Here is a 15,420-nt window from a genome sequence, read left to right on the forward strand (position 1 = left end):
GTAAGCTGTGAAGGATGGGTGGGGGCACTGAACCCCAGGAAAGGGGTGGGGAGCTGCTCACTAACCTGACTAAGGTGACTACTTCAGAGGCTTCACCAGCCTAGAGCGATTCCAACTTCTCCCACCTCGAAGTGAAGTGCCGACAAAGCAGCCTTGGAAATAGTGACTCTCTTACTTGCCCAGGAAGAGTAACGATTTTGCCAGGCAAGTAGAAAAGAATGTCGATTTCATTCATTTCATTCCTTGGGTACAGCAGGCTGGCAAAGCAGGTGTGGGCTACTAAATGCTTGGTACTTATTTACAAGGCTGCAGTAAATACCAGAGCTTAAAAAAACCACAGAACTTTGAAAATCAGCAACATATTAAATCTTCACTATCCTGAAATTAAGATTATTTCTTAAGTGGCATCTACCCAAGGAGTGCAAAGTTTCAGCAGCAAAGAAATGAAAAATTCAAGTATTTTGTCCCCAATAAAACTCAGATTCACATCCATTAAAAAAAAAAAAGAGGGGCAAGGGGACTCAGAAACTCCAGTTCTCAGCCTATTTCCAAGAAGTTCTGGTCCAGCCAAGGGGAAACATTTAAGCTTTCTCCTAAGTTGTTCTTTCCATAAACAAATTTCTCCCATCCTTCAACTCTCACAAGTCTTGCCGCTGAACTAAGCTAACCTGGGGCATGGGGTGGAGGAGGCGGAGGAAGGGGGAAAGACTGCAAGGAAGACCCCATCGGAGCCACAAGGACAGATGTAGGCAGCGTCCCACTGATATCATCTAGAAGAGAGAAAAAAGCAAGAGGTTCAGAAACACGAGCACAGAATGAGCGAGGTGGAGGCAGGAGAGGGAGGAGGACTGTAAGGCTGTGTCTGGGGCCTGCCTTTAATCCCACCTTTTTGCAAGAGGGCAACCATCATCTTACTCTGGTTGGCTTTGCTTAGAAAGCAGAAGAGGAAGAATATTCCTAAAGCATGCCAATAATAGCAGCAGATTGAGGGCAGGTAAATGTCAATCTAACATACGGGCAGTAAATATTACAACGTGCAGATAACAGCCCGGTTTAACTATCTAGGGAGATGACAGGGGTGCTGAGAAAGTGACAGGAAATCATAGGGTCATCATTAAAACCAATAAACTTGCTTGACCCTTGGCAAAAAACAAGTCTCTAGAGCTCACCCTCCCTCTAGGGCAAAAAGGCACACAGAGGACGGGACTATACCTAGGAGGCTGAGGCTTCTTCTCGGAGGAGGAGGGGGAGTTGGAGGGTGTGGAGAGGTCAGGCCCCGCTGAGAAATGTCCACGTCCACAAGCGACACTGTTTCACCTGAGGGATTCACGGAGCAAGCAGGTTACAGAGGCACCTTGCCCCAAGCTGGAGCCAGAAGCAAAGGGAAGCAAAGGGCAAGCAAGGGAAGCTAGAGGTCCGCAGGTCTCAACAAGTGCAAAACCAAATGCTCCCCAGGGCTGAAATCACCCTCAAGGCCAGTCAGTTTAGAATTCTATCATTCCTCTGCCCTGCTAAGGGTCAAGTGTTCTTTAGGACAATAACATGACAGTGGAAAAGCCATCTAGTTAATGCTAGTTCTTCACTGACATAGAACATAATCTTCTTTATCAAATGAAAATATTTGTAAAGAATGAAACACTTTAAAAACTTGTATATCAATTTCTGCCTTAGGGAGTAGGGCAAGTTATGCCAAACAGACATGGAAAAATCAAGAACCTCAAAATTTTAAGAACTGCACGGTAAGCTGAGTGCAGATACAGGCCCCAATGCTAGCCTTAATTCCTCCTAGATGGCTTTCCACATCTAGATTTTCCAGAGTACTCACCCATCAGAGAATCTACTATTTAAGTAAGAGATCAGTTAGCTCCTAATACCTAAGGCTACTACTAAGGCTGAAGATCTATTTACAATCCCAAAAAGTAACTACGCCCAGTTAGCCAAAAGCCAGGTAAGCTAGTTTTCCAGTAAGAACTGGGCAGGGGCAGCACATGATTTCTCCCACTTTGCAGTATGTCATCCAGCCCTTTCTCTGCATATATATTACTCCTTGCATTCAATCCCTCTCCACCCCAGTCACTTCAGGAAGGAGTGCATTTCTTCTTCTTTTTAAGATTTTAATTATTTGAAAGGCAGAGTTACAGAGGGAGAAACACAGAGCACCATCTTCTGTTCACTGGATCACTCCTCAAATGGTTGGGCCAAAGCCAGGAGCTCCATCCAGGTCTCGCAAGTGGGCAGAAAGGACCCGAGCACTCGGGCCATCCTGTGCTTCCTTAACAGGCACATTAGCAGCAAGCTGAATCACAAGTTAAGCACCTAAGACTTGAACTTGTGCCCATATGGGATGCCGGCACTGCAGGCAGCAGCCCAACCAGCTGCGCCACAATGCCAACTCCTGAAGTGTATTTCATTAACATAGGTTGACAGCCACAAATAAGTTTGCTTGGTGAAGGTCAGGACCCAGGATCTCTCTAATTTAACGCACAAGGTGTAATTTCTAACACCCTTTCCTTATTCAGGGCTGAACTAGTCCCTCAGCTAGTATTTTAATATTTCCCAGTGGGGCCAACATTGTGGTATAGTAGGTTAAGCCTCCACTCTCGGCGCCAGCATCCCATATAGGCACTGGTTCACGTCCCTGCTGCTCTTCTTTAGATCCAACTCCTTCTATGGCCTGGGAAAGCAGTGGAAAATGGCCCAAGTGCTTGGGCCCCTGCACCCACATGGGATACCCAGAAGTAGCTCCTGGCTCCTGGCTTCAGATTGGCCCAGCTCCGGCCATTGTGGCCATTTGGGAAGTGAACCAGCAGATGGAAGACCTTTCTCTGTCTCTCCCTCTCTGTAATTCTACCCATCAAATAAACAAAATCTTTAAAATATATATTTCCAGTTAAGAAAATGAGGTGACCAGTATCACTAAAAGTCCAGGAACTGGGTTTTCAGAATCTAAATACACAGTTTGTTTTACAAAGGTCTTGATTACTAGGATTAAAAAGACATGCTGCCTACAGGGTAAGACTCAGGTATGGGCCTAGGGTAAAAACAGACACCACTGCACCCTCCTCCCGACACCTTCTCCACTAGACGTCTACACAGGTATCATCATTTGTTTGGACAGTTCACAACAGTCTATCCAACTGGCAGGTCCCACTGGCCTGCTTAACATCTTCCTGGAAATGCCTGTTACCAAATCATCATTCTTCCAATCACCTTTTTGAGGGTCACAATAGCCAAAGGAATTTAACACTGAAATTTTTTGGTGAAGATTTATTTATTTGAAAGACAGAGTCACACAGAAGAGAGAGAAAGACAGACCCTCCATCCCTTGGTTCCCTTTCCAAATGGCAGCAGGCCGAAGCCAGAACTCCATCCTGGTGTGCCACACGGTGGCAGGGACCTAAGCAGTTGGGCTATCTTCTGCTGCCTTCCCAGGTGCATTAGTAGGAAGCTGGATGGAAAGGGGAGCAGCCAGGACTTGAAATGGCACTCCAAGATGGAGTTTCAGTGTTCCAAGCAGCAGCTTAACCTGCTGTGTCACAACACCGGCCCCAAGACTGGAGATTTTTGTAAAGGCTTCTCAGTCACAGCCAACAGGAAGTACTCAGTTTCTGTGACTAAGGAAGTGTGGGACGGACTCTTTTCTATAGCTCATTCAAGCCCCAGTTCCACATCTGACGGACATAACAGAAAGTCTCCCTCTGATTAGGTTCTTCTTAAAGAGAGAAGGCAGTTACCCACTACCCTGAGTAAACTTTAGCAACTGTGTTCCCTGCTGCAAGAGCAGAGACTGAAATGAGATGCAATAAAGAACTCTAACAGCTGCAGGCACTGCTAGCCTCTAAATGGGTAAGATAAGAGTTCTCTCTGCCCAAAGTCTTTAAAAATAGACCAGATAATCATGGATCACTTTTATCAGCCAATCCACAAACTCCCTTGGAAGCAAGGAAAGGAACTGCATGACTTCTGGAGAGTCTTTTATGCACTGTGAGCCTATAAATTTGTAATTCCTACTTTTAATGTATGTGTGCTGACCCTGAACTATAACTGCTAGGGTCACCCAATTATCAACAAGCAACTTTTACCCCCAACTCTAATGCATCCAAAGTCAAGGCACATCCCAGACCATAAAAACAGCCTCACCCCAAGCCCAGTGGACGCTGAATAAAGGAAAGTACCACAGACACGCCTCAAGCTGCCTCTGCCACATAATCTGCAAGTGTGTTGCCCAACCGGTCCTCTGGCTCTCAGACGTCAGAAGACAGTAAAAGATACCACCCTTACCTGTAAATAGGGGGCTGAAGGAGACCGGAGAAAAGGCACTTTGAGTTCTTGTCAACCTGGGTTTCCTAGGGGGCAGAAAGCACACAGAGAATGAAGGGGAGAAATGAACACACATGCATTTAAATTACTACAACACTCAATTGCAGATGTACTGTGAAACAAAACAAATCCTCGTTAGTCACTGTCAACAATACTCCCGTAATAAAGCTTAAAATTTGGAGGTAGAATAAAATAATTAAGGCAATTCCTTAAATAGATTTGGCTACAGAATTCATCAGCCTACAAAGCAATAAGAAATCCCTTTGGATCTCTCCATACCTAGCACATTATAAAGTAAAGCACCTTGAGTGGTAATTCGTAATTAGCAAGACCATTTTAAAAGGAAGTCAGATGCAGAGTTGCTTTTCATCGGGGAGCCAAGAAAAAGCCTCCAGACCTGAAAAGGAGCCAGTGCAGGGCCTGCATGCAGAAGGTCCCAAAGTGCATCACAGAAGAGATTAGGACCTGAGAACAGTACTACAGGATGCACAGGCAATCTTCAGCCAGGAAGACCTCTCATTTCTCAACAACTGCCCCAAAGCATCAATCAAAGCCATCAGCTAACCAATGGCCTCCTCCAATCATGGATCTCTTCCACCTGTCTCTGAGCTACCAGTCTTACAGCTCTCTCTCTGCGACTCTCCCTTGATGCTGCTCCAGACACAGCCTGAAAACCCAGATCTCCTTTTGATCACACACCAAAGGTAACTTCATTTTGTACTAATCTTAACAGGCTTTTCAGCAAGAATTGAAAGAAATCCCAGACTCCAGAAAAGACTTGCTGGCGAGAAATGCACTAAACCCAAAAAACTCACTCCAGAATGACCAAATTGACTACAAGAGAGAGAACTTGTTGTTGGCCGGCGCCGCGGCTCACTAGGCTAATCCTCCGCCTGTGGTGCCGGCACACCGGGTTCTAGTCCCAGTCAGGGTGCCGGATTCTGTCCCAGTTGCCCCTCTTCCAGGCCAGCTCTCTGCTGTGGCCCAGGGAAGTGCAGTGGAGGATGGCCCAAGTGCTTGGGCCCTGCACCCCATGGGAGACCAAGAGAAGCACCTGGCTCCTGGCTTTGGATCAGTGCAGCGTGCCAGCCGCAGCCCACCGGCCACGGCGGCCACTGGAGGGTGAACCAACAGCAAAAGGAAGACCTTTCTCTCTGTCTCTCTCTCACTGTCCACTCTGCCTGTTAAAAAAAATAATAATAATAAAAAGAGAGAGAGAGAACTTGTTGAAGTGATGGAAACATGCTATATGCTGTAGTGGAGATTATGCTGAGTAAATTAGTTTGTCAAAATTAATAGAATTGGACACGACACCTAACAAAGGTAAATTTTGTGGCACATAAATTGCACCTCAATAAACCAGACTTTTAAAAAATCCCACCCAGAATGGACAGAATCCAGGAATTATACCTATAATTATAGTGCCTACTCCAGGCATTGTAGCTAGCTCACCTTCCAAAAATACTCTCATCCAAAGGACTAAACAGAACTTAGAACTCTTTTTAACTACCAACTACCCAATAAAGGAAGGCAAAAATAAAATCTAAAATGAAATCCTATTTAAGATTATTTGACTTCCAATGTTTATGTCTTAATGCAGCTAAGCAACTCAGAATCACTCCAAATAAAACTCCAGGACCACACCAGGAACACTTTACTCAGAGAGCTGAAGCATCCATCACTCCCTTCTCCTGACCCATCTTTCGAACTCCCTCTGCAACTACCTGCAGGCGGAGACTCTGAATGCCACACCCAAAGCACAGAGCCAGAGCCAGGGCCGCCCAACAGCAGACACACTCACACGGCATCTCTGTTTATAGACGTTGCTCATGACTGTCTGCAGCTTGGTTCCAGTAACCCAGGGGGCAGGAACAGAACGTTAATCCAACTGGACATGAACTTAGGACTGTTGATGAGCTTCCAAGCTGACTTTCATTTGATAATCTGTGGGTAAAACACTAAACTCAGCAAGTAGAAACCTAAAGCACTGGCCTTTCAGAAGGTTCACACCTCAGCCATTTGGCCGTTTGCCTCTTTTCAAAGGAAGCTGCATTACGCTGCCATCTGCCCATGCGGAGACTCTGAATGCCACACCCAAAGCACAGAGCCAGAGCCAGGGCCGCCCAACAGCAGACACACTCACACGGCATCTCTGTTTATAGACGTTGCTCATGACTGTCTGCAGCTTGGTTCCAGTAACCCAGGGGGCAGGAACAGAACGTTAATCCAACTGGACATGAACTTAGGACTGTTGATGAGCTTCCAAGCTGACTTTCATTTGATAATCTGTGGGTAAAACACTAAACTCAGCAAGTAGAAACCTAAAGCACTGGCCTTTCAGAAGGTTCACACCTCAGCCATTTGGCCGTTTGCCTCTTTTCAAAGGAAGCTGCATTACGCTGCCATCTGCCCATGCTGGGGACGAGCCGCTCAGCGCCAAGCGCTGAAGAACGGCAGTACCCACATGCACACATCTTGCGGAGGCCTTCTCACTTCAGCTCATCTTCTCCCCCACCCCCGGCATTCTGAAGAAGAAAATCATAATTTCTAGGATGTAGAAAAAGAAAAACACATCTGAATCTCAACCCAGGCAGAGCCATTTTAGAGAGCCAGGATGGTTTTTCCTGGCAATAAAGGGGCCTCGTGGCTGGGAGCTAAGACAGGTGAAAGGTTTAAGCGCCTGAAAAGCCAACGTTCAACATGTGCACTTTCCTCTCTCTTCAGGGAGACAGCGCCTAACTAAAAACCCAAAGCAGCCTCTCCTCAAGGGCCCTGAGAGCATTCCAGTGAGTCATTCATGAAATGACGGATACAGAAGACAAAGCAGAACAAGCAGCAAGGGAATGATTAAAATAAAAGTGAGGACAGTGGTCACCTGGTGGAAGGGCAGAAGATGTTATCAGGGAGCAGTAAAGGTATCAATAGCATTCTCCATATCTGCTAAGCTTGTTGATGGGTATCTAGGCATGCGTCTCATTATTACTCAAGTACATACTCTGTCCTTACCCCCTTTTGGATATATGAAACATTAGAATGATAAAGGCCCATTATAAACTGCCATGCTACTTTTTGGAGAGCAACAAAAATGATGTGGCTCCAGACAACATTTCAACCTCTACCCCACATTGCCACAGCAGACCCCTCCCTGGATCACCTAGACAAGAATCAGGGTTACAGTCCTGCCACTCTAACTCCGCCAGTGCACCCTAGCAGCAGAGACATGTGAGGGACAAGGTGGAGTCGGGCAGTATTTGGTAGGCTGCGCCTCAGGTGACAGAACAAGACAGGGGCAAAAGGCTTTATGCAAAGGTCTTCTTTAAGGCTAGCAATCCTTTGTGTCTTCAATGTCATTGTAGGTAACAGAGACGGAATGCCTCCATCCAGTTCTACGACAGCAGATTTATGAGATACAAGGAGCTGGAAAGCATTAGACAGGATGGTGACATGTAAATATAACCACTGGCCAGTTTCAAATTCCTTGAACTCTAAAATATAATGAAATAATGCCTTTTCTCTCTTATCTACATATCCCTTCTGCGGATGCTTAGGACTTTACAAATGTCTTTTTCTAAAGTATCTTCCAAACTAGGATGTCCAAACATCAGGTTTTGCAGCCCTAATGTACCTCTACCCCTACTAACGCATGCAGTGCCAAGTCAGCCAGCCTGTGCCATTTCCAACACGTCATCAGCCAGTCTCTGTTCATGTGCTACAGGCACAAAAACCATGTGTTCATTTTTAGTTCCAATACACAGACATCTGTGCAGCAAGGTCAGATCCAAAATCCCCCATAAACCAAGTGCAGAACCTATGGAGGGAGCTCCCAGGGAAAAGCCAATAGGCATAGTCCATGACCTAAAATCTCAGAAATGATGCTGGCAGGAAGAGTATTAAGGAGTGAATGGTACAAGACTCAAACGGACAGAGATGTCTAAAGCCAAGAGCTCATTCTAAAAGAATAGTCGCCAACCATAAACATTTCATGAAAAATAACTAAAAAGATCAGTAAGTGTGGACCTAAAACCCACACATAAAATCAGAATTTGCTCACCACACCATCAAATCATTTTGCTCTCAGCAAGTCACACTATGACTCAAAAGGACTCCTTCAGACCTGAAGATCCAAGGAATCAAGGAAAAAGGTTTCTCATGTCTGCCAGGTCTGTCCACAACAGCAGGGCCCCAAACTGGTGCCAAGGCAGCCTGCCTCTCTTCCCAGAATTGTATCTTTTTCCCCAAATAGATAGGAAAACTGCTACAGAGAACTGTTCTCCATTTCTCTATCTCACTGCCAGTAATAGCCTCAACTTTTAACTCAGTAAAAGCAAATCTTGAAAAGTGAACAAAGATACCCATTTCCAACCGAGAGATGTATCATATGGGGATTCAAAAAGGTCAGCTCAAATGCTATTTCGCACTAAATTCACAGGAAGACAATCAGTCAACATATGTGAAACAGAAAAGGGAACTCCACTGGTTTTCCTGAAATAGTCAAGTTCTTCCTATACTAACCGTGGCCCACAGGCATCAAGCCCAGCTCTCTGAATCTCAACATATGTGTTTTTAAGGCCTCACCCATTCCCCCAGAACAGAAACCTGATTAGTTGGTGGGCCTCTTATTTCACTTACAGCAAAGTCCTCTGAGCTCATTTGTACTACACTTTAAACTCCGGATAACCAGGTCAAGTGCACATGGCAGACTCCAATGCATCCGAAAGGAAGCAAAGTTTTGCTTGGTGTTAAAATATGACAACTGTTTAGATTTATAAGCTGATAACAGGAAGTACTTTCTAGTCAATAGCTGTGAAAAGGTAAACGCTGAGACAGGGCAAAGACTGTCATGCCCAGAGGTTACTGCAAATGCCTCAAATTACACAGCAAGACTGCAGAGGCCCATAATTAACTCCAACCAACAACGCAGGGAAAGGCACATACCCTTAGGCAAAAGACTGAAATTTCTCAATGCTTCCAGATCCCCTAATCAAAACAAGAGAACAAGGTAAGAAACCCAAACTCGTCCTCCTCCCAGTAGGACAGGCTTCTCAGGAGGTGCAGATCCACAGGCATCACCACTACCCTGGCGAGACTCACCAAGTTTCTCACAGCTGCAAGGCTGCCAGCAAGACTGGCACACAGTGAGCTGCGGAGAAGCTCGCAAGCAGCACCCAATTCTAAGCAGAGAAAAAAATCATCAGTTCATTTTTTTTCTTTTCCAGAAAACACAAAATATTCCATCCAGATTTCTCCCGTCTTCACTCTATTCCCATCAGGATAAGAACAAGCCAGTCATCACTCTCCCATGAGAACAGCAGACAGACGTGGCCTCCATCCCAGGGCTGATGTTGGAGGTCTACATGCAGGAATGCAGACTTCCACATTCACTGCATAACACGCACACGCCGCCTCCAAACAGCAGTCGCCCAACGTTTACACACACACCTAGTTCTTCTCCAATTCATCAGAAAAAGCCCTTGGACCAAAAAATGTAATTCTCCAGTGCTCTGAACTAAGCTTCTTTGCAGAGCTACGGCCCAGTTTGCTCTGCAGTAGAAATCTGTATTGTGCTTAGTGAGAGGGTTGGTGACAGAGAAGCCAATGAGTATTAAATTCTGCTTCCAAAGGCAAAAAAGTATAATGTTACATGCCTTTTCCTCTTCCTAATCTATTAGACACAGCAGCTAATTTCACGCCACACCTCATATTTGGCGTCTCTGGAATCTTGGGCCAAGTCCTGGTCAGTATAAAATAAAGGCAAGACAAACCACAAGAAAATTAGCAACGCATCGGATGTCCCCAACCACAGCTTCTATCCCACCCCTCCCCTCTGATGAGAATTTCATCTGGATGGCTAAGTGGAGCACCGAATGCAGAGCCTACCACAGAAACGCTGTTTCAGCAGCCCGACACTCCTCAGGCTGAGCTCCCACATGAGCGCACTGGGAGGCAGATGCCAAAACACGGGCCCACCAAAAGAGGTAACACACTGATTTCTTTAGGGAGTCTGGGTTTGGCCTGACCCCCAAGAGGAGTCCATGGCGCACCTAGCAGTGCAGAAAGGGCAACAAAGCCAAGCTGATCTCACTGTCCTCCTGGAGTACTGACCAAATTTCCCTTGAAGAGAGAAGTCCATGTACGAGGGGTTCCTAGCCCAGGACTTTTTTATTTCCAATTCAAACTCTTGGGCCCCAGACATACTGATCTTCTCAAAAAGCTCCCCAAGTGAGGCTAGGGCTCGGTAAGTTATCAATTTAAGTCTACCTGTCCCTCAGCCTTCATTTGTGGCTGCCAGTAGGTATCAAGAATCCATCATCCAAGCAGAACCAAGACCAACTTCAATCTTTCTAAGAACCCTTCAGATGTACAACCCACTATGGCAATTACCACAAAGGAAATCTCATTTCATGGCCACCGAAGTTGATGACTTTCTACACAGACAATACAGCTCCAACCCTGAATGTCAGAGGTCAGTCCATCTTTCAGAAAGGCAGGCAAAAACTGCAATGTCTGAGTGTGGCATTTTCATCAGCTGGCCTAGACAGCTGTCCCACCTTCTACACCTCACTCAGAATTCTCAAGGGCGCTACAGAAAGCAAAGCTACTTTCTGTTCTCACAGTGCTCAGCACACAGGCTTGGGACACCAAGGGAATGACCAGAAAAACATTAAATTCTGAATGCTGACACCCTGATGGCAGGCCTACAAGTGCACCACTTCCTCACATCATTTGTATGCATGAAGGTGACAGGAGGCAGGGTTCTGGTACCCAGAGAGAATGAGCAAAGTGGTCAAGGGGCAGCACCAGGTTTTCACCCCAAAGGCCAAGCATCTCCAGCAAACTCTCTCCCAGGGGTAATGCTAGACAGGCACCCTGGAAACCCCTGAGGTCCCAAGGTCCCGGGGATTGGCTGGGATGGGGGTCTCAAATCATCCCCCAACAACAGAGATGCTAACTCTTAAAGAGTTGAAAGCTGTTGCCACAATTAGCTCTGATCTAATGCAAGAGCTGGCACCCCATTTCGCCCCAAATCTCTGCCCCCTCGTGAGAACTGCACCTTAACAACTGCCCAGATCGCAGGCAGCCGCAGAAATGACATCCGAGAAGGAAGTGTGGGGCACCCCCCCACCCCCGGCCCCCGGGCGATCTCACCTCCCCGCGTCCAGCTCCCGGCCCGCAGAGCCTCCCATGTCCGTCAGGCTCGCGGCGGAAGCAGCCAGCTCTCCAGAATGCCTCTTGCCGGCCCCGTCACCAGCGCCCGAGCCACCGGTGCAGCTCTTCGTGCGAAAGAGACGACTGAGGCGGATTTTGAAGGAGCCCTTCCGAGAAGGGCCCGCCAGCGGCCGGAGGGGCCCAGGCGGCGGCGGGGGCGGAGGAGGGTGCTGCTGCTGCTCCCCTCTACTCAGGCGCCCCGGAGGGACCAAGTCTTGCAGCGGGAAGGGCGCCGGGGGCAATTCGGGGCCCGGGGGCTGCAGCAGGAGCCGGGTGCCGCCGCCGCCGCCGCCTCCTCCTCCGCGGCCCGGGCTGCTGAGCTCCTCTTCCGAGCAGCTGTTAGTCTCCAGGCTCTCGGCCTCCGATTCCAAGGCCTCCAGGACCAGCAGTGCGTCGCTCGTTTCCGTGGGGTCCTCCCCGGCCTGCGGGGTGGCAGCAGGCGGCTGAGGCTGTGGAGGGGGCGCCTGCGGGGGGCACGGGCACGGGCACGGGCAGCAACCCCCACCGACTGTCTTGACCCCCGGCGCCGCCGGCTGCCGGAGCCCCAGAGCCGCCAGCTGCGCCTCGAGTCCAGCCACCGGACCCCAGGTCCGCTCGAGCGCCAGTCCCGGCGGCAGGGCCTTGGGGTCCAGGGCACAGCGGTGCCGGGGGCACAGCAGTTCCGAGGGTCTCGGCTCCGGAGCCGCCTCCGCGTCCTGCTCCTCAGGCGGCCGACCCACGTTGCGGAACACCATCAGCTGCGGCGGCCGAGAGCCCCGCGGGCCGGGCCGCGTGAGGAAGGGTGGCGGCGGAGGGCCATGGCCTGGGGGCGGCGGCGGCGGCGGCGGGCCTGGCTCGGGGGCCGCCTCTCCATAACCGAGGAGGCGGCTCAGGACGCGGTAGGAAGCGGCCGCCGCCGCCGCCTCGCCATCCCGGAGCTCGGCCCCCTGCATCGGGGAGAGGGAGGGAGGGCGGGCGGCTGGGAGCCGGGCTGGGGTGGGGACTAGGCCGGGCCCCGCCGGAGCCCCGCCCGCCGCGGCCCCCGGAGCGACAGCGCTAACGGCCGCCGCGGCCTCTGCCTCATAGAGGGGGGCGGGGGGCGCGCGGAGCCCAGCGCGAGCCCAGGCCGCGCGCCGCCGCCGCCGCCGCCGCCGCCGAAGACCGCCCCCCTGGAGTGGCGTCACTTCCGGGGGGCTTGGCCACGCCCCTTCCCCGGGCGTGCTCGCCTCGGTCTCCACGGCGCGTGTGACGTTGAGCGCGCCCCGCGCCGCTATTGGCTGTGAGCTCGTTCTCTTCTGGCGTGGGTCTCCCTCAAGACCCCAGCTTTTTCACTTCCTGGGCGGTCAGGCCCAGACCATGCCTGTGGCTGGAATAGATGCTGGTGTCCTGGCAGAGAGCCGCTGGCTTTGGGACTCCCTGCGGGTCTTGGCCCACCTGTGTGACCTTGGCCGAGTCATTTCATCGTCCATCTGACGTCCAGGGAATTGTCGATTGACTGCCTGAGCACTGCTCTAGACCCAGGGGTGTGCTGGTGCGGGCTGAACAGCCGGCTCTCTGGGGGAACAAAGAGTGTGTGTGTGTTCTGGTAGTGGTGACATAGATCTGCACTTCTGGTAGTGTAGGCACATACATTTGTCATAAATTTTGCTGCTACAAAGAAAGAGCACCACACAATAGTATAGCAGATTCCGTATATACAGCTGATTCACGGAATGCTTCCACTGATCTTTGCCGGCCTGTTTCTGTGGGTAGCCAGACTGGTTGCAGTTGGCCAAGGAGAGTAATTGCAACAAGAATGTAAGTTGATGTTTTCCTCTGTTAACACAAGAGAAAAGTCAGGAAACAAACAAACAACTTAACTAGATGGTCAGTGATGGGAGTGACTCCTTTGCTGAATCGAAAACACAGGCTCAGGCCGGTGCCGCGGCTCACTAGGCTAATCCTCCGCCTTGCAGCGCCGGCACACCGGGTTCTAGTCCCGGTTGGGGCACCGGATTCTGTCCCAGTTGCCCCTCTTCCAGGCCAGCTCTCTGCTGTGGCCAGGGAGTGCAGTGGAGGACGGCCCAAGTGCTTGGGCCCTGCACCCCATGGGAGACCAGGAGAAGCACCTGGCTCCTGCCATCGGATCAGCACAGTGCGCCGCATTGCGCCGGCCGCGGCGACCATTGGAGGGTGAACTAACGGCAAAAAGGAAGACCTTTCTCTCTGTCTCTCTCTCTCACTGTCCACTCTGCCCGTCAAAAAAAAAAAAAAAAAAAAGACACAGGCTCACAATACAGGAAGAATATTTTCCCAACTTTTGTGTTATTCATAATGTAATGGCTACAGGCATTACATTAAATTTAAAATTGAATTAACATTTTCTCCATCACTTTCTTTTTGTTTTTTTTTTTTTGTTTTTTTTTTTTTTTTTTTTTGACGGGCAGAGTGGACAGTGAGAGAGAGAGAGACAGAGAGAAAGGTCTTCCTTTGCCGTTGGTTCACCCTCCAATGGCCGCCACAGCCGGCGCGCTGCGGCCGGCGCACCGCGCTGATCCGATGGCAGGAGCCAGGAGCCAGGTGCTTTTCCTGGTCTCCCATGGGGTGCAGGGCCCAAGCACCTGGGCCATCCTCCACTGCACTCCCGGGCCACAGCAGAGAGCTGGCCTGGAAGAGGGGCAACCGGGACAGAATCCGGCGCCCCGACCGGGACTAGAACCTGGTGTGCCGGCGCCGCTAGGCGGAGGATTAGCCTAGTGAGCCGCGGCGCCGGCTCCATCACTTTCTTAAGTCTAGGTAACCAACACCACAGCACATCACGCCCTGATTCATAGCATTTGCCCAGCTCCATGATGTAAATACCCCCACCCACGGCTAGTTTTGTTTTGTTTTTTAAAGATTTATTTATTTGACAGAGTTACAGAGAGACGGGGGGGGGGGGGGGGGAGAGAGAATCTTTCACCTGCTGGTTCACTTCCCAGATAGCTGCAACAGGCAGGGCTGGGCTGGGCCGAAGCCACGAGCCAGTTGCTTCTTCCAGGTCTCCTGCATGGCTGCAGGGCCCCAAGCATTTAAATCATCTTCCACTGCTCTTCCCACACTATTACAGGAAGCTGGGTTAGAAGTAGAGAAGCTGGAACTCAAACCGGCGTCCATATGGGATGCCAGCTTCGCAGTGGCAGCTTACCAGCTATACCACAAGGCCAGCCCCACCATAGCTAGTTTCAATCTATCAATGTGGGTTTACTGGATGCAGTTAGGAAGAGATGAGCTGTAATGTACCATTAGGCAGTAGATTAATCATGCAGATACTACAGACACAAATACTCTTAAAGGCTTAGTAACATTAAAAAGCCATGAGATTGGGGAATTTATTACCTTTTAAAAAAGATTTGATTTATTTGAAAGCAGAGTTAGAGAGAGAGAGATCTTCCATCCTCTGATTTACTCCCCAAATGGCAGCAAACAGCCCAGGCTGGGCCAGGCCAGGCTAGGATGCAGTCAGGAGCTTCTTCTGGATCTACCATGAGGGTGGCGGGGGCCCACGCACTTGGACCATCTTCCGCAGCTGCTTTCCCAGGCGCATTTGCAGGGAGCTGGATCGGAAGTAGAGCAGCCAGGACTCAAACTGGTGCCCCTACAGGATGCCAGCACTGTAGACGGCGGCTTAACCCACTGTGCCACAGCACCGGCCCCATTACCTTTGTTTTTAAAGTAGTTTAATTAAAAGTCTGTATAATTTCATTTTACTCGTGTCAGTGTTTAGCAGTTGACTTGCAGAATTCCAGAAATGTTATCGAGTGATTTTCCCAAGCTGGTATGAGCCAGCGCATAGCACCGCTAGACTCTACTTTTCTCATTTGTGAAACAGAGATAAGGATAGAAGCTTTGCTTACTTGCCTGCTATCAGGACCAAGTAAAATGAAGCTTGTTGTG

The 15,420-nt window shown here is 49.7% G+C and overlaps 1 protein-coding gene across 3 annotated transcripts in view; it reads right to left on the reverse strand.

Annotated features, from left to right (window-relative positions):
* Window positions 1–12,596, reverse strand: part of SOCS7 (suppressor of cytokine signaling 7) — a 46,293-nt gene extending 33,697 nt beyond the window's left edge. The window contains exons 1-4 of one of the 3 annotated variants that reach the window (XM_051825624.3): window positions 11,467–12,596; window positions 4,282–4,346; window positions 1,213–1,317; window positions 669–770 (exon numbers count right to left, since the gene is read on the reverse strand). In XM_051825624.3, the coding sequence (XP_051681584.3) occupies window positions 669–770; window positions 1,213–1,317; window positions 4,282–4,346; window positions 11,467–12,458 (1,264 nt within the window). In that variant the 5' untranslated portion in view covers window positions 12,459–12,596. The remainder of the gene's footprint in view (window positions 1–668; window positions 771–1,212; window positions 1,318–4,281; window positions 4,347–11,466) is intronic. The other 2 variants (XM_051825625.3, XM_051825626.3) reach the window with 2 other exon arrangements.
* Between the last annotated feature and the right edge of the window lie 2,824 nt (window positions 12,597–15,420).

This window comes from Oryctolagus cuniculus, chromosome 17 (assembly GCF_051225735.1).
Source record: "Oryctolagus cuniculus isolate XC-2025 breed Fujian yellow rabbit chromosome 17, ASM5122573v1, whole genome shotgun sequence".
Classification (NCBI taxonomy): Eukaryota; Metazoa; Chordata; class Mammalia; order Lagomorpha; family Leporidae; genus Oryctolagus; species Oryctolagus cuniculus.